Here is a 19873-nt window from a genome sequence, read left to right as displayed (position 1 = left end):
TGCTATTGATGTTTACAGCATACGGACTTCTTCAGACAAGCCAGAAAAAATCACTACGTACCCTCAAAATGCGACAAATAGTATGCAAAGTACTCCAGGGAGTAAGAGAATTGAATATAAAAATAACTTTGAATTCTGAATATTGTGTTGAATACTGAGTATTGTAAAGTTTAGAAAGTTCAAGGATAGGCCAAATTGTAAGCAATTTTTGTTATATTTTGAAGATGCTAGAGGATCCTTACTAAGACATATAGCCCAGTATTTCTCAAATAAATCTCCTGGCTATCTCTGAAAGGCAGACAAACCCCTTAATATTCCAGTGGCACCTTTAGAGATGACTCATAGACTATTTTATATCATCACATTTATATATTAAAATACCTACTGTAGCAGCAGCAGAATGACTTTGAAAGAGAAGAGTTAGAAAAATGAATGATTCTTTTCTTTAACCATGCAAGGCAGAGATTAAGATGTCACAGAAACTGATGACAGCAGGTGAAAGGTTGCATTTAATAACCAACACGGAAATCTCCAAGTACTTACATAAACCCCACCCATGTTTCTTCCACGTACACAACTCAAGATCATCTCTTTGTCATTGACATATATTTCTACAACCATGCAGTTAGACTGAGAGTCTTGAAACAGCCTCGCGTTGTAAATAAATAACATTACCTTCTCCTCTACCTTTATGTCTCCTAAGGTTTGCAACTGTTGCAGTTGCTTCAGAGATTCACTAAAGAATAAATTATAACTTTCTTGGAGAGTTTTCACTTGTTTTTCCAATTCATTTCTTTCTTCATCTGTCATTCTAAAATAACCAGAAAGTAGGAAATGAAGAATATAAGTCCGCAAGTGATAATTATGACATACTAGGTGCAATGATTTTATAAAGAAAAATACTTTTCTAAATTAGTATTGGCTCATAAAATATAATGTAAAAAATCAATAATGTATCAATACTATAATACAGTAAAAAATAACATAATCTTATACACAGATGGCTCAGGTCTAGAGTGGCTATGTATGTAAATTAAGGATGGCCTTTATAAAGAACCAAAGGAAAGAGAATAGACTAATAATATATCAGCATCTCTCTAGCATATGCAAACTTCTAAAACAACAATTGCTGTTATCTAACAGAGGGAAAACGGAAGGTATTCCCATTTGAATGCAGACTTCCAAAGAATAGCAAGGAGAGATAAGAAAGCCTTCCTCATCGATCAATGCAAAGAAATAGAGGAAAACAACAGAATGGGAAAGACCAGAGATCTCTTCAAGAAAATTAGAGATACCAAGGGAACATTTCATGCAAAGATGGGCTCGATAAAGGACAGAAATGGTATGGACCTAACAGAAGCAGAAGGTATTAAGAAGAGGTGGCAAGAATACACAGAAGAACTGTACAAAAAAGATCTTCACGACCCAGATAATCATGATGGTGTGATCACTCACCTAGAGCCAGACATCCTGGAATGTGAAGTCAAGTGGGCATGAGAAAGCGTCACTATGAACAAAGCTAGTGGAGGTGATGGAATTCCAGGTGAGCTATTTCAAATCCTGAAAGATGATGCTGTGAAAGTGCTGCACTCAATATGCCAACAAATTTGGAAAACTCAGCAGTGGCCACAGGACTGGTAAATGTCAGTTTTCATTCCAATCCCAAAGAAAGGCAATGCCAAAGAAGGCTCAAACTACCACACAATTGCACTCATCTCACACGCTAGTAAAGTAATGCTCAAAATTCTCCAAGCCAGGCTTCAGCAATACGTGAACTGTGAACTTCCAAATGTTTAACCTGGTTTTAGAAAAGGCAGAGGGACCAGAGATCAAATTGCCAACATCTGCTGGATCATGGAAAAAGCAAGAGAGTTCCAGAAAAACATCTACTTTTGCTTTATTGACTATGCCAAAGCCTTTGACTGTGTGCATCACAAGAAACTGCGGAAAATTCTGAAAGAGATGGGAATACCAGACCACCTGACCTGCCTCTTAAGAAACCTATATGCAGGTCAGGAAGCAACAGTTAGAACTAGACATGGAACAACAGACTGGTTCCAAATAGGAAAAGGAGTACGTCAAGGCTGTATTTTGTCACCCTGCTTATTTAACTTATATGCAGAGTACATCATGAGAAACGCTGGACTGGAAGAAAACACAAGCTGGAATCAAGATTGCCGGGAGAAATATCAATAACCTCAGATATGCAGATGACACCACCCTTATGGCAGAAAGTGAAGAGGAACTAACAAGCCTCTTGATGAAAGTGAAAGAGGAAAGTCAAAAAGTTGGCATAAAGCTCAACATTCAGAAAACGAAGATCATGGCATCTGGTCCCATCACTTCATGGGAAATAGATGGGCAAACAGTGGAAACAGTGTCAGACTTTTTTGGGGGCTCCAAAATCACTGCAGATGGTGACTGCAGCCATGAAATTAAAAAACGCTTACTCCTTGGAAGGAAAGTTATGACCAACCTAGATAGCATATTCAAAAGCAGAGACATTACTTTGCCAACAAAGGTCCATCTAGTCAAGGCTATGGTTTTGTCAGTGGTCGTGTGTGGATGTGAGAGTTGGACTACTAAGAAAGCTGAGTGCCGAAGAATTGATGCTTTTGAACTGTGGTGTTGGAGAAGACTCTTGAGAGTCCCTTGGACTGCAATGAGATCCAACCAGTCCATCCTATAAGGAGACCAGTCCTGGGTGTTCATTGGAAGGACTGATGCTGAGGCTGAAACTCCAATACTTTAGCCACCTCATGCAAAGAGTTGACTGATTGGAAAAGACCCCGATGCTGGGAGGGATTGGGGGCAAGAGGAGAAGGGTATGACAGAGGATGAGATTGGCTGGATGGCATCACTGACTCGATGCACATGAGTTTGGGTGAACTCTGGGAGTTGGTGATGGACAGGGAGGCCTGGCGTGCTGTGATTCATGGGGTCACAAAGAGTCGGACACAAATGAGCGACTGAACTAAACTGAACAGAGGGAAAGATCCCATTGTTAGTTCCAACATGGAAAAGGGACAAGTAATGTGCCATGACTCAAGATTAAACTTGTTCAAGCAGAAAGATGAATAAAAATGAAATTCATAAGGAAATTAACCCAATTCGCTAAGGTACAAAATCATTCTAGATTAATTCTGATGACAGCCAAAGAAGGGTTTAAGAAAAGGGTAGATTCCATCCCTTCCTAAGGCTAAAATAAATGAAGGGCCTCAAAGCAAGAACCAAACCATTAGAAATCTTGTTGCCAAAGGTCTCAGCTAAGGAAATAAAGAACACATTTATACATATTTTCCAAAAGGCAGGTCTTGGAGAGTAAGTACTACTTAGAATCAGGACTTGGCTTGGAATCTTTACAACTAACTAGCAACTCATCCTTAACTCTGAGCCTGTTTTTCTTATCAGCAATATATGGAGATAAGTATATTTCAGAATTTTGATAAAGACTGAGAGTCAAGAAAAGTGACAGTTAAATCACTTTATAATCATAGGTTATTAACTAAACTTGTGACTGAGTTCCATTTTTAAACCCTCCACTAAAATTTAACATCCTCTACTTTGCTGAGCATTTTGAAGACCACTTCGCTACTCTGAATAAAAGACTTAATTAAAACCAACATACTTGTCTCCATGTTTAGCCAAAAACAGCTGCATGCCTTGTAGTGCTTCAGATAACTGTTCCTTCTTGATTGAAATTTCCTCACTGGAAATCTGCAAGGTAAAGAAAGTACACTCAGGCTCTTCCTTCACAAAGGCTAGATAACAGTCTTTTTAAAAAACTGATCCAAGTTTCCATCAACACCCACACGATGGGTCTATTTTCAGGTGACCTGAGTCAATACCATGAGTTATTCCCAGTCTGCAGGTCTGGATAAGATGAACACTTCATTGAGAATGTACAATGAGTGGAGCCCCTCCCTCTAATCCTAAGGCCATTACTTCCACCAGGAAATAATAATACAGCATGGTAAGATTCTTGCATCCATCCCAGCCCAACCACGAATGAAGGAGGCACAGATGCTCGGCACTGGAACATCACCGTCCTCACAGAGATGGATACAGCGCTCATTTGGAAAAAAAGTGGAAGTATTTCTCTCTAGATCTGCAGAACGAGGTTAAATAATTTCTATTATTAAGACATTTGATTGCAAAAGTCGCCAGTGACAGTCAAAGAAATAAAACTGAACTGTTTGGGAAAAGCAAGCCCTTGTATTACTTTCTCCTAATTCAGAAGTGTATCATTTCTGAAGCCCTAAATCCCATGGACAAGTGGAGGCTGGTAGGCTATGGCCCACGGGGTGGCAGAAGAGTCGGATACCACTTAGTGATTAAACAACAACGTCAGAAAGTAATTACCATTCTTTTAAGTGATGGGGCAATGAAAAGGTATATATTCCCCAGACATATGCTATTGAGAATCATTTTAAAGTCTATTTTTTGTGGTTAGAGGAAAGCATGAGGCCATACTAATTTTTTGAGAGACACTTATTATTGACATCAAATTACCTGAAATTTCCTTTAATAGAGTGACCAAGAGTAATTCAAGATTTGCAACTGAGGCCACAATCTGCACTGGCAAAGTATCTATTCTTATGTCTGCCAGGTGTAAACCTGAAACTGATCTATAAAATTTGGGAGCACTCCTAACCACAGAATGAAGAAATACCAAGGGTTCATAAACCACATTCCTCAGAAGAAACTTGTTCTCCACAAAGAAATCCTTGCTAAGGTCTGTGTCCCTATTTTAATTATTTTCCTGTTTAACAGGGGGGAAATTAAGATGTTTTAAACTAAATATTCACATTCACTTTGATGGCTTTAGGTTTAAAACACTCAATGTAATTGTGTTTTCCAACTTATTTCCTCTACACTCTATAAAATGCAGTTTGCTAGACTATGAGCTAAGCTGGCTTGATTTCAACTGAATGAGAATTCAAGCAAATACTCAGGTTTATAAACCTCTCCTGGGGGAACCTCAGAGATGGCACACCTGCCTTGCACCACAGGTGAAATTTGACAAGATACTGAAGTTCTCCACTATTAGATTATGCCAACAATGTCTGTTTCAAGTGATGACAAGTGTGTGTCGATGCAGAGCTTGAAGGTAAAAAGCTACTGAGCACCTCTGTGATTTCCACAGGTCAGGAGGGCACTATAGGAAACGTACCCCAGAAAAATGCTGCTTAACTTAGCAGAGGTTTATTTTTTTTAAATAAACCAGCAATTCCAGTGCTATCACCAGCAACAGTAACCCTGCTTAATTTAATCCAGTCCCCTAGGAGCATCAGGTGGGGCATTCCAATGGACACCTCGGAGCAGTAACATCTCACAAGAGGTAGCCAGTCAACCGAAGCCAAGTAGACAAGTTTAGCCCACAGAACTGAAGGCTTCATTAGGAGAGGGAAAGAACCTAGAATTCCTGGTGGAGGGCAGTTGTTTTCTTTAGGAGATAGAAAAGATCCAGAAAAGCACAACTAATTTCAATCCTCACAGGTTGTCATCTTGGTTTGTGTTTTGTTCTTCTGGAAACTTGTTGTTCACATTGTAAGAAGGAACCTGCATCTCTTTATGACACAAGAGTGCGTGGATATACTCAGGGCACAAAAGAGAGTGACTCTGCTCTCCAGCAGTGCTTATCACAAAGACCAAGAAGCGGAGCTCACTGTGAGGAGGACCAGGCCACATATTGGCTGACTAACAGTGAGATTAGTACTGATAAAGTTCAGAATTTGGAGCAGAGAGCGCGTCTTCTGCCACATACTGTGCTTCCTTGGGCAAGTTACTGAACCTCTCTGATCTTCATTTATAGTTGCCCAAAGAAATGGGGAAAACTAAAGAATTAAAAGTATTTTTTAGATGGACTATATCGACTCAGTAAATTCTTATCACTGTAATTATTAGTAAACCAGCATCTCGGTGAATACCTTTTGCTTAGAAAAGGAAGACTTTCCAGCCTTCTCTCCATCTCTCAATGTCTTGCTGATATTTGATACCCATTTTTGTAATTCTTTAACTTTTTCAACATGCTCTTTCTTTTCTTCTTCCAGTGACTTCTGATGGGTGTGAGCGATTTAAAAAAAAAAAAGACATATTCCAGTAAATGACCAAACTATTAATCACTTCACAGAAAACAAGGATGTAAAAATATTTTTTTCATCACACACAGGTTACTGAGATATTTTATTCATTCACTTAACCACATTCAACACATCACGTGGCAGATGTACTTCCAAAAATTTAGGGTAGCAAAGCAAACTGTGACAAACACTTTTGAATGATCAATCTAACCTCCCAGCTGGTCTATTAACATGACATATTCAAAAACTCAACTTTATTCATGAAGCACTCTTTGAATCGCTGCCTTTGCATTAGCATTACAATCAGAATTCTCTAGACAGAAAAATCTAAGACAATGGCATGCTGAAAAAATGAAGTCTACAAAAGACAAAAAAAAACACACAGAACTAAGAAAAACCTTCCCCCTCCTGCAGCAGGTAAACCACTCACAACGCTGCTTTTAATTACAAAGTTGTAACTAGAAATGGGAGATGGTGGTAAACATATTATATGTAGATTACAACATACAGAAAAACTAAAAACATGCATTTTTCAAGGTGATCTGAACCACCACAGCTTCACGGATATGGGAACAAATACACATTTCCCCTTGGATTTCATGGTGCTTTTGAAGTGTTCTTTCGGTGAGTGTAATGAATCCTTGAACAAATGGGAACCCTAATGGCAGGCTGGATCCCATCAGGGATGCAGAATTCTGAAGTAAGGATGCTGTAAACTCAGTGATGTTTCTCAAGCTTGTCTCATATTTCAGGTAAAATACTTTTATTTTACTGTGGGTAGGAGTTCAAAAAACAAATCAAAGCTAAATGGAACCATTATGAAGAGCAGTAAATATTTTGTTATTTTCAATTTTAAACATATTCTCTCTCGGGCAGATTGGAGTCTAAAATCCAAGTAACCTGACATTTAGTCTAGAGGAGCGATGCAAATTTCTTCCAGATCAGGAGACAGCAACTGTGTTTTGTAAAGGACCAGAGGACAAGTATTTCAGGCTCTGGGAGCCATACGGTCACTGTCAGAACTACTCAACTCTGTCCTTGTGCCCAAAAGTAAGCCAAAGACAGTATGTACATAAGAGTGTGTCTGCATTCCAATAAAACTTTATTTAAAAAAAATTATAAATGAAAAGTATTCTCTTTTCTGAGCAGTCAGTGTTTCCAGCCCTCAAGAAACTGAGGGTGCTTCCAGCGTGTGACAGTGACCAGAGCGTGGATCTTATCATTAAGCTGTGGGCACAGCAATGAGAACTAACACAGCATTTCCCGTATGACTGCTTATGTGAACATGCCCTGTTACGAAGAATAATAGAGGCTGGAAATTCCTGTCATCAAGGGTTCAGACACTTCTAGGAGTTTAAGTCCTGTGTGGAAATCAAAATCGGCTTTTTCTAAGGCTTCTTTGTATGTCAGCTTTCTTTTCGTCTGGGGACACAGGATGTTTCTGACATAGGACTTTTGATCTTTGAGCTTCGTAGCAATGAAGACATCTATAATCCCTACTTGCAGAGCTTCTTCAATGGACAAGCGGGACTGAGCCTGGGGCTCCATCAGGCCCCCTGTCAGGTACTGAAATTCTAGACATCGGATTCCCATGTCCTTACTGATGATGTTTGCACCCACAGTTTCCACCACGGACATCACTTTGTTGGTGACAGGGTGGCTGACCCCCGTGACCACTAGCTCACACTGCCGCAGCTGCTGGGCAAAGCCCTCGTCCACCAGGCCTCTGTGCAAGGCCTCGGCCACCCGGTACCTCTTGCCGGTCAGCGGGTCGATGATGCCCCCGGTGCTGACTTGGGCTTCAAGGCATCGGAGGGCAGTAATCCGATCGATCAGATTCCGACGGGAGGCCTTCAGCACAGAGATCCTTTCCCCGCTGGACGTCAGCCAGTAACCCGCAATAGGACTGTGCACATCCTTCTTGGGGACCAACCGGCTCAGCAAGGAATCGGCAAGTTCTGTGAGCGTGAGGAGGCCTTCCTGATACTTTTTGATGGCGGCTTTGTCGATAGTTCCCTGCTCTACAGCCTCGCTGATACTGAACTGTAATCCGGTCTTAGCATCAGTCAGCATGTGACAAGGCTGCCCATAGGACTCATAAAATGTGGCTTCCTTCCACTGATACTGCTGCCCCGAGAGCTCCAGGTATGTACTTTTCTCAATCAGGGTTCTCTGGAAAGCCTCGTAGGCAGTCAGCTCTGCTCCCGTCCTAGTATCTACAACAGCAATCCTGTGAGTTTTTGCTACATTGAGATTGGAAATGTTCTTCTCCCCAAACGGAAACAGAAAGCACTGGCTGTCTACATCAAAGACACACATGCGCAGTAATTCCGAGTAATACAGGGCTTGCTTGTTATTGGGATTAGGGAAGACGCGGCTATTGCTGGAGGGCTCATGTAAAAACTGCAGGATGGCATTATTTAGCAGTCCTTGCTGCAGGGCAATTTCTGGGGGAACCCGAATGCCCCTTGTGGGGTCGATGACGCCCCCACTGGCGATCTGTACCTCCAATATATGTTTGCCCCTCTGTCTATCAACCATTCTATTTTCCATGGCCTGAAACACTGACAGCACCTTAGAGGAACATGGATAGCCCAGGGCTGCCTTCTCTGCCTCAAGGAGCCTGATTTTAAATTCAGGGTCAACCACACCTTTAAGGACTGCATCCTCAACAGAATAGGTCTGCCCTGAAACGGGGTCAATTATGAAACCTGTGGCCGCCTGAGCTTCTAAAAACGCTAAAGCCATCATCTTGTCAATGATGATTTTCTTGGCAGCTGAGGAAAAGGAAATCTTTTCTTTTGTGGATTCCAGGTAAAGCCCTGCGATGGAAGTGGCTTTTGTCAAAAACTTGCTCAGAGTTTTCTGAACTTCTTCAATGGTCTTAAGACCAAGTCGCAGCTGCTCAACTGTTTTCATGTCCAGAAGCTTAGCCTCAACCAACTGCCTGGCTGTCACGGTGTGCCGGAGCCCTTGGAACTGAAACTCATCATCCCTGACCGAGCATGCGTGATCACCATCAAAGTTCTGAAAGGTCTCTGGTTCTGAGTTTTTGTTTAGAAAATCTCTCTTGAGCCCACCCGCTGCCCTGCACCCTTCGAGCATCCATTCATCACTGCCAGGGGCTGGATTCTTCTCTTGCTTTAATGCTGTGACTTCCGCACGCATAGCACACTGCTTGCTCTTAGCTATCTGTAACAGGAATTTACAAGATGTTAAAAGTCATCTAAAGAACGTTCTCACGTTACCCACTCCTAATCCAAATATAATTCTTAGCATAACAAAGATTACATAAGAGAAAAAAACTGTTAAGCCCCAGAGGGTTCATGAATAAGGAATGCTATTTTGAGAGTCTGAAGTTTAAACTTTAGATGACTATTAAGTATTAAAATGGTATATCTGAAAAAGATGGGAGATGAAACCTGTCCACAGAATGTGTTAGAAATTAAAACTAACTGCTTGCTTTTTCTAGTTTTCTTTAGGGTCAAATTTTTCAGAATAGAATCCCTTTTGATACTAACAGGATAGCCATGCCATCTGTGTTTTTCATCTTAAGCATTTAAAAACTAAAGACTATGGTTTGTAATAAAGATTCAGGTAAATCACTAGAAAATGATAGCATGATTTTCTGTCGGAACTACAAACAGCCAATCACATTCAATATGGCTAAAAGAATACAGCCTAGCAGAGAAAGGAAACAAGAGCGAAAACTTGACAGAGGGTAACTGGTAAAAGTCCCAGAACCCAGGTAATACCTCGAAGGGCGCCAGAAGCGTCACCAGGTCTATTTCATACTTGTCATCTTGACACCTGATGGCGGGTCTGGAATTACACAGAGCTTGATCTCTTAGCTTCTCAATTTCTGACAGTCTTGCAATGGGGTTCGTCTCATCAAAAGTTATCTGTAACTCGGTGCTTGTTTGAGAAAAGTATTCCGAGTAGCACTGCTGGATTTTCTCTTTCTCAACTGGAGCCCCTGATGGCCTGCCCTGGACCTCCTTCTGTACATTCTCTGCACCCCAACGCTGCCATCTTTCCTCCGAGGGCTGTGGTTCCTGAGTCCACCTCTGCAGAGGGACCCCAGACACGGGGGGAGTGGAGGGGAGGTCCCTGGGGCCCGGACCCTCTTTCCCTGCCATCTCAGGGTCTGGCTTGATGGCGGTGTTCTTTTTCTGGATTTCACCCTGGAGCACCACTAACTGATGCTCGTGCTCCTTTATCTGCTGGTCCATCTTCTGCTTCAGGTTTTCCACCTCCCGCTTCTGGGCCACCAGCTCTTCCTCCAGCTTCCGACACTTCTGATAGTGATGGGCCTGCCCATCCTGCCCTTGGTGCATCTGCTGGCGATACTGCTGGAGCTGCTTCTCAAGTTCTTGGATGTTTGTCTCACAGAGCCTGGCATTCTCTTGAGCCCTGCTGTTTTCCCGCTGCAGAGACACGAAGTCCAGCTGGATGCCTGAAATATCACGTTCTGTAATATCTTTGGAGTCCATCAATTTTTCCATCTTCTTCCGAAACTCCTCTGCAGAACGCTTAAATTTCTCAGACTCTTCCTGAAACAGAACCATCTTCCTGTGGGTCACCTGCTCCTCTAGGGTCTTTAAGTGCAGTTCGTCTTGCACCTTCTTCAGCCTGTTGTTCAGGTCCTGCACCTGCGCCCGCTGCCTCTGCACCGTCTGCTCCCCGAGGCGCTTCTCCTCTTTTGATGCGCTCAGCTCCGCGCTCAGACTCCGCACCTCCTTCTCTGTGTTCTGGATGATGCGGTCTTGCTGGTCACACTTCTGCTTGAATTCACTCACTAAATGCTGACTCTGGGCCAGGTCTTCTTCCAGGCATTTGATTCTCCTTTGGAAATCCTGTTCCGTTTTGGTCTGTTTGTGCAAGTGCTCGGTGGTGGTGCGAAGCTGGTCTTTGAAACCATCCGCCTGGAGTTTCAGTGTTTCACATCTTTGCTGGATGGCTTGTTTCTCTAAGACCACGTCTGCCGATTCTGCCTGAATTCTCTGCATCGTTAACTTGGTTTGGTTATTCTGCCTGGTGAGCTCCTCCACCTTGTGCCTAAGCTTGTCTGCACGCTCATTACTTCTCTCCAATTCCTCTTTCAGCTTTTGGATTTTATCGTTATTCTCCTTTTCGGCTTGAATATTCTGAAGCAACTGTGCCTGACTTTTCTCAAACTGCTCTTTCAGGTTATCTGACGTTCTCTGGCAGGACCATGCTCTTTCTCTAGAGGACACCTTGCTATCCTGTGGAGAAGTAACCTGTGAGTTTAGATGCTGCATGCTCTTCTCGGCGGCAGCCTGCGTCCTGCTGATCCGGTCCCCCTCCCTCTGGAGCTTGCCCCGTTCCTGCTGCAGAGACTCCAGTTCCAGCTCATAGCTGTGCTTCATCCTCGTGAGGTCGGCAGCCTCCTGCCTGACCTCCGCAGCCCTCCCCGTGGTCTGGCTCAGCTGCCTGCCCAGCTCCTGGAGCTGCCGCGAGTACCCCTCCTCGGCCTGGTCCTTCCTTTCCAGTTCCAGCTTCAGGCACCTCAGGGACTTGTTGGTCTCATCCAGTTTCTCTTTGAGCAAGCGGGCCTTCTCCTCCGAGGAGGTTTTTTCAAGCTGCAGGGCGCCGAGTTCACACTTCAGCTTCCTCACGTCCTGCTCGGCCCTCCTGTTGGCCGCCATCAGCTCATCCACCTGCTCCTTCAGGTCCTTCGCCTCGGCATTCGGAAAAGCTGGGTGCGCGCTTTCTCTGCACGGATGCTGCATTTCTGTTACTGTTCTTCGGGCTTCTGAGTCGATTTTCTGCTTTCCCTCCAGCTGCTTCTCTGCCGCCTGCTTCCGGAACGTGAGGTCTTTCTCCATCCGTTCCATCAGCTCCAGGAGTTCGGCTTCGTGGGCCTTCTTCCTCCTCAGCTCCGCCATGAGCTCGCCCCTCTGCCGCTCGAGCTCCTGGAGGCTGCAGTCCTTCCTGGTCAGGCGCTCCTCCAGCGCCCTCTGGGCAGCGCTGTGCTCCGCCAGCTGCTCCCGGAAGCCGCGCAGGTCGCGCTCCACCGCCTGCAGCTCCCGACGGTACCGCTGGGCCTCGCTCTCCGCGCGCACTTTCTGCAGCGCGATGTCCGCCGCATCCCTGCGCTGCCTCCTCAGCGCGTCCTCCGCCTCCTCCCGGACTCTGGGGAGCTCCTGCTCCGCCCGGGACTTCTGCCTCTCGAGCTCGGCCAGCACCTTCTCCAGCTCTGTGATCTTCCCCGCAAGCTGGCGGTTCTCCCGCACGGTCGCCTCCTGCCGCTGGAGCAGGTCTGAGTACACCCCTTGCTCTGAAGCCTCCTGACGCCTCTGCATCTACGAGAGACGTTCAGAAGGGTCAGACCCGCGCCACCCCAGCCCGTCTGCAGGCGTCCAGAGCAGCGCTCGCCAAAGGACCGACAACGGGGAGGGAGACCCAAGGCAGCCCGAGCCCCGCCACCGCCACCAGAGAAGGAGCTTCAGGAAGTCAGCAGTGGGGGGAAACCACAAACCCTGTGTGGTGGCTTTTCTAAGCCAAGGAATCTTTCTTTTTCTTTTTTGCCTCTTACGGATAATTTTGCTTTTAAAATTTGCTAGCTCAGGATTTTAGAGCAAGAAGGAACCTTACAGCCTGACTCTCACCTCAGATGAGGACACTGAGGTCTAGAAAACTTAAGTAATTTTGAAAACCCATGCAAAACAGGCAGATGACAAAGTAGGAACAACAGTTCTCATAGCAGTCCTCTTTCACTCACACACAACCTAGTCCTACGAGCTAAGAACATACAACATATAGGAACTGAACAACATGAGAGAATTGTCTTCAGTTTCTAGCCCAAAAGAAATTAAAAATGATATCTAAAAGAAAGAAGATACAGAACTCTGGAACTAAGAGCCAATTGAGGAAACAATACTTAACAGGAGGAAGGAGGAAATTATATAAAAATTTATAATTTTCTAAAATCTAATTCCTCACTAATTTATATTTGCCCTACTATGATACTTACAATAATCAGAATTGCTAATGCAAAGGCAGCCATAGTCCTGGTGGCTTTAGAGAAGACGTGCTTCATATACTCACAGACTTTGTTGCTGTCATTAATGACATGGCCCATATGAATCCACCTTGACAAGTACCTTCAGATACTCCACAAACATAAAGATATGTGTTAAATATAAATGCTTATAAAAGTATACTTAGGAATTCAGCTCCAATTAAGAAAATTTGTTCACTCTATTGATTACAAATCGATCTCAGCTGGGAGGAACATACTTGACTAGAACAAAGTGATCACAGCTAGTTTATAATCACATTTAACTTCTCTTTACTAACATCATAAGCTTATTAGTGTTGTATTATCAGTTAAAAATCATCATAGTTAGAAGTAACTTAAACAGAAGGAAGGAAATTATTCTAAATAGCAGGTTTTATTTTCATTGAAATGCCTTAGTAAATCTTAAGAATCTGATTTGTAGTACAGACCACACATCTTATTTTGCATCCTCTCATAACATGATTGCCAATAATTTTGATGAGAATTTTGGTTGTTTCCTTTGCTAACCTAAATATGATTTATAGTAAGAATTCATATGAAAACAAATCTCATCACAGTCTGTAATATTTAGTGCTCTGTTATCAGGGTCAACTCTTAATGACACTGAAGCATTTTATCTTCTTAGACATTAAAAGTATTCCATATATTAATATTTTGAGTAGACAACTTCTAAAAGGGTCTTTCTCATTTCTCATCAAATTTCCTTTCCAGCTTAGCTGTTGTGAAGAAGTTTTGAGTCCCTTTCTTTCTTTTTTTTTCTTGGTCATAGTCTGAGGTTTAAGAAAAATGAAAATTCTCTCAGGAAAAAAAAAAAAGAAGTTAAACTCTCAGTGTCTTGGAATCATTTAAGTGACTGCTAATCTCATGTTGCCTAGATAACTATAATCTTTTTAAGCAAAGATCAGAAAAATTACTAGAGATCATTTAGTTCTATTACTGATTTCCTCTCTTGTGTATCTCAAACTTATTCACATAAAATAACTTCAAAGTTTTAACTAAATTTTTCCCAAGGAGACATGCTGTCTTAATCTCAGCAATTAATATATTCTGCTGTCAATACAGACTAGAAAAATCTCTTTATCCATTAAATATACATTACAGATACCCTACTAATATTTCTGTAGCTAATTTGGTATTATCTTTGACATTAACATGGCTCCCTCTTTGATTCCATGTTTATTATGGAAAATTCTGCTCTCTGACCAAGATTTCGCATGTGGGTCTTAGAGACCCAGTTTCAGAAACACTTCTTTGTGGAATCTGAAAATTGAGCTATGTATCTTTTATAAGATACTCCATTATTAAGACCCTTAAGTGGTGAATTTTTAATAAAGAATTTAAAAATCTATTCTAAATTATAATAGTCTTTTCACAGACTTCCATAAACTATATTATTTTGACTTTCACTTCAATATAAATCTTTAACATTTCAAAGGATGACAAGCATAATTTAGATATATTTCAGGCTTTTTGAAATATCTTTTGGGTCTATCAACTTCTGGTACTCTACCCCATCAGATAAATTGAGCACAGTGGCTCATATGTGTACAATCAGACATACATAGTAATAAAGGAAAGCCTTAACTTATTTTATTTTACCTTTAACTACTAAATATACAATTTAAAAGATCTGCCTACCACTTAAAATGGAATATCTCTTAAAAACTAAAAATGTAAAAAAACTGTGGACCTTTCATAGTTGAGAAGTGCATACCAATTATTTGGATGTGAAAATACTCTGGTTCTCCTTTCTAAGCCCAAAGGTAGTTAGTTATAAAGACTTGCAAATAGCGATGTTAGTGCTAGTAACTCTGAACAGACAGAAATAGTTTACAAAAGTAGTCACACTTTTTTTAAAAACTAAGAAAGCAACATCTATTAGACATTTGCTACCATTTTGGTCCTCTTATTATCTGAATGGAGTTATACTAAGTACAATCACCTTCAGAATTTCAACAATGGTCTAATTTAAATGGCCAATATCCCACACTTTACTTATTATAGCATTCAATTGACTATTTTTGTCTGTTCTGAGGTCAGGAATAAAAAGTATATCAAGATGACAAAGCACAGCATAATACCTTCAAAATTAGATATAATAGCCTCTTATAAAAACATACATTCATGAATAACTCCCTATTCGGTTTCTGAATATATTATTAAATGCATATAGTCTTTTTAATATATACCGTATCTTTTTGACAAAAATAAAAACAAAACACCTCAATTATTAAAAAGCATTACCATTTTGTATAAATACCTGCTACTTCTAACTTAATGGTGTTTCTGTTTTAAATCCTTGAAGATGTAAATTAATTTAAAAGATATAAAACAAATTTGTTTATGTAATATTTCTCCAGACATCCTAACAGTAGTAACTATACTTCAAAGAAAACTGGAGGCAACTCTGCTAAACTGCCTGCATTCCATAATGTAAACCGAGCCATTTATGACATTGACCCTCTCAGATCAGACAGAGTCCCAGAGAGAAAGTAAAAATGGTTCTCTTTTGTTCCCCAAAATGGTTGTTTCTCTTTTTGCAACGCTTTTCAATTTGACGGAATCTCAGTAACAATCCAAAAAATGCCAGGTCTCTACTGTTTTTCACTGTAATTTTATAACTAATCACTTATACATCAGATCTCAACCATGTGAGTTTATCATGAAGCCACCTCATGCTCCTTGCCAGTGAGCTGCCCATGGTTAATGGTTACCTCCTCCTCCTCCAGTCTCTTCAGTGAGTCCCCAGCAAATTTAATATATTGTGTCATGAGGGTGACCAGAGCCGTGTATCGGGTCCTCAGGTCCATGAACTACAAGTAAAGAAAAACAAAATGATAGAAACATAATCTCCATTTGCCCTAAATCAGTTGAGCAAGCACCAAGTAATAATTAAAACATTAATTAGGCTTTGGGGCAGGGAAGCTCATGACTCCTAGTAACAATAACCACATAGGAGCAACAGGCATTTAGTATTCTCTGCAATTCACTCATCTTGAATGAGGATTTTCAAAGAGCTTCTTAAAACTCTTAACAAAACGTATTGTTATAGGTAAAGAGCAGGTACTTGGAATGATGGACTGCTCTGGACTTGGATTGTGATCAAAGTTGTACAACATTTCAAAGGTACTGAATGTCACTAAAGTCTACACGTAAAAATGATTAAGATGGTGAATTTCCTACTATGTATATTTCACCATAATACAAATACATAAATCTAAAACTGCTAGAGTGCTGCGTCTCTGTTTTGCATGCTCCCTGTCTCTAGACGGTTACCACCTCCTGAATGACGAGATCTGCTGAGCTCTGCATTCTCCGTCGTTTCACTGGAGACTTTTGCTGCGAATCCACCATGGCCCGGTAGGTCATCGTTTGTAATTCGTAGTCCTGCATGAAGATATCGGTAAGATTAATCATGGCAAAGCACTAACGCTTCATTCTATAGTGATCTTTGATGCAGAGAAAGGGAATCCAGTTTCACTGAATGACTTTAAATAAAAAATATTGCAAAAACACATTTTCAGGAATCAATCCAATCCTGAGATGTTTCCAAGGTGGTAATAAAAATCAGAAACATTTAGGGTGGTCAGGAAAGTTCCTAAGTCCCTTTAGGAGCTCATGGACACATTTAGGAACAACGTGCCAGTTATTTTCAGTCTCCCCTTCTTCTAGATAAAAAATGGGACTGCAGATCCGAATGGCCAGAGCCGAGATGTGGCGGGTGACTCAGAGCACATGGGAACCATCCCTAAGGGAGATGTTCTTCCATGGAATATCACAGCAGTATTTGCATGGATATTCAAGCAATATTTCCAGGGACACTCCATCAATACTTCCATGGAATACTGCAGCAATACTCACATGGAATCCTAACCCAGACTAATGGGTTAGGATTAGGTGGGTGTTCCAGCAATGCTTAAAGGGGTAAGGGAAGCAGAAAGAGGCAGATGACAGAGCTACATTTTCTTCTGGTGTACATGGGGGTATGGGCAAGCTGTGCGTGTGTGTGACACGAAGAGAGAAGTAAAGAAGCAGGGGTTTTCACATGACTCAGGTTTCCATGAAGAATTAACAGGTTAAGTGACAGTGAAGATGCTCTGTTTCACTTTTCAACACAGACTGAATAACCCGCGAAGGCTTTAAAGAGCACTGTGGAAACATCCCCCTGAACACCTGAACGTGAAATCTGATGCAAGGAACTAGTCTCACCTTCACCGCAGTGGAGTACTGTTCTGCGTACTTCTGACACTCGTCCATTTTGCTCTGTTTCATTTCTATTTCAGAAACCAGCATCTATAAATGCACACAGGTTAGCAGAAAAGCAACAAGGAATTCTATGCTGTCCAACAACTTGAGATCTCAGGCACTAATACCTACATCATTTAAGACTACAGCTCTCTACCCTACTTTAAAGTACAGCCTTTATTAATCAATTAATTTATCTGGCTGCACCGCTTGGCCTATGGTATCTTAGTTCCCACACCAGGGATTGAACCCATGTCCTCGGCAATGAAAGCAGAGATTCCTAACCACTGCACTGCCAGGGAATTCCCTCTACCCCACTGCACTTAATGTCATCTGCCTTATGGGTGAAGTTCAAACATTCAAGTTCAAGCCACTACGTGACACCCCCTCGTGGGGCTTCCAAAGCAGAAATTACTAAACTCCATGGAAATTATCCACAAGTAGGCCTGAAACCCTTTGCTCCTTAATCCTAATCTTGACCTAAAGAGAGCTAGAAATTACTGGCCCCTCAAGATGGAACAAAAATCTCAAAGCATTTAACTCTGTCAAATGTGGCTGTTTAATTTTCTACAACTAACCATTTTTTAAAATGTAGGGTCCTAATCTAACCTCAGTGATCATTAGACACTTGAACTGTCCCAACATGAAACTTTCTTATTCCTTATGGTTTCAAAACTGACCTCCAATAAATCAAAGAAGTAATGTATATAGGTCTGAGAGCACATTTTTAACATTTATGATTTATTCCTGTCTTCCTTGAAATAGTTGCTGACCTACTGCCTTAACAAGAGAAAGGAAGGTCAAGGTCATGAGTGACTAATCGCAGACACAACCATGAGGAGCTATGTTTGCACACCTTCTGTTGATTCAACTGTGTGGCCAGAGCTTTACTATTTTCAGGCTGATTTTCTTGAATCTTCCTCTGAGTAGTTTCAACTTGCTGGATCCAATCATCCAACAGGTGATACGTATCTCTGTAGTACTTCAGTGACTTGCCAATGCCTTCCAAGTCCCGTAACCTAAGAGGATCACAACAGAATAGCCAGTTTTCAAGAGCAACCAGTAGGGAGTTGGAACATGTAGAAGAGGAGGGAGGGACAAACTAACTGTCCTAAGTGCCACCACAGGGGAGTGTCCAGAGTTCAAGGCTGAAGCACCCTAGGCCAATTTCCAAGGGCCCCTGCACTGCTGTGGGTTGAATACAAATAACTTTTCTCCAGGACTTGTGCAGTTTATTAGTACTGACTGCTCTAGGGGCAAATCCAAGAGACTAAAGCTGGAAAGCAGGAAAACTGGAAACAATCAGCAAGTCTTGAAGACCCAAAGCTTGTAGCAATGACAGTTTCACTTCTGAACTCATGACCTGGTTGTAATGAATGGTTCAACATGAACTCAGAGAATACGTTTCAGGAGCTGTAACTGAACACCCAGTCTCTATGACTGTAAAACCACTACATTAAACCTACAGATCATGTATTTTAGAGATTAGCTACTGTGTATTTAAAAATAACGTATTTGTCACACACGACACTATATTATAAAAGCATTTTAGCTACATTAATAAAAACATAAAAAATAAATGAGAAAGAACACTATTCTGTTTCGTCCCCAAAACTATCCCATTTCCTTTCACTTCTTTATTTCAGTCACTGGGCAAATGATCTTGACTTTCTTTTATCTTTGGCTAGAATGAACATCAGGCGATTTCAGTTTCTTTTACCTTCTTGCCTACTATAGATACTGCATCCCACCCTAGGAAATGCATGATTCACGCTCCTATTACTAAGGCATGGTTATTGGGATATTACCAGTTTGCAATAACTAGAGAACTGCATTGTTGTTTCCTTCATAAAATGCAAGTAGATTAGCACTACAAATGCTAGACTAAGTACTCATTTGGAAGTTAAGCATCTTGCTCGAGGCCATCCTATAAAAAAGAAATGTAATTAGACGCAGCTCTTGCAATTAACACAAGTAACTGTTCTATGGAATGAATTACATATGGGGGTAGAAAGCCTAATATATTTAGACTTTACCCAGAATATAGAGATTAAATCTGAGCTAAAACTGAATGAAAAGGCTACTAACCTGTTGTCAATCTGAACATGAACATTCTGCCATCTCTCAACCAACTGATCTGCTTTTTCTTTGTGCCAGTCAAAGTCAAGGTCACGCTCTTTGTAGGTTTTAAACATCTCATCACTGATGGTCTTTGCTCTCTGCAGCTCATCCTCCAGCTCATGGAAGACCTCTCTCTTTTCATCCACTTCAGATCTCCATTGCTAAAATGGAACAATTTACAAAGTTATAAAAATGTGTAAGGTGCTCACCAGGTAAACACTTCACTTGCCTAATTTTACAACTCATTTACAAATGACTGACATAAAATCAGACAATGGAAAGAATATATTTCATATACAAAATATTACATTAGGTTGAACCTTATAAAATTGTCATATTTGGCTGTACTTTGACCTAAAAAAAAATAATATTATATGTA

The 19873-nt window shown here is 41.4% G+C and overlaps 2 protein-coding genes across 2 annotated transcripts in view; both read right to left on the bottom strand.

Moving 5' to 3' along the window:
• DST (dystonin) overlaps nucleotides 1-19873 on the bottom strand; it is a 406366-nt gene that overhangs the window by 157704 nt on the left and 228789 nt on the right. Inside the window, 8 exon segments of the mRNA XM_086370990.1 lie at nucleotides 676-811; nucleotides 3629-3717; nucleotides 5931-6059; nucleotides 15843-15941; nucleotides 16408-16515; nucleotides 17338-17421; nucleotides 18230-18392; nucleotides 19462-19655. Coding sequence (XP_086227116.1) covers nucleotides 676-811; nucleotides 3629-3717; nucleotides 5931-6059; nucleotides 15843-15941; nucleotides 16408-16515; nucleotides 17338-17421; nucleotides 18230-18392; nucleotides 19462-19655 — 1002 coding nt within the window.
• LOC147346524 (uncharacterized) lies at nucleotides 6021-12547 on the bottom strand. Its single transcript, XM_086370991.1, has 2 exons — nucleotides 9839-12547; nucleotides 6021-9275 (listed from the first exon to the last, which is right to left on the bottom strand). Exons 1-2 carry the CDS (start codon nucleotides 12407-12409, stop codon nucleotides 7377-7379), a joined length of 4470 nt encoding a protein of 1489 aa, XP_086227117.1. The 5' UTR covers nucleotides 12410-12547; the 3' UTR covers nucleotides 6021-7376.

This window comes from Bos grunniens, chromosome 23 (assembly GCF_055505025.1).
Source record: "Bos grunniens cultivar Pamir isolate PY7600 chromosome 23, Bosgru_T2T1.0, whole genome shotgun sequence".
In the NCBI taxonomy this organism is placed as follows: domain Eukaryota; kingdom Metazoa; phylum Chordata; class Mammalia; order Artiodactyla; family Bovidae; genus Bos; species Bos grunniens.
This window is presented reverse-complemented; position numbering and strand designations above follow the sequence as displayed.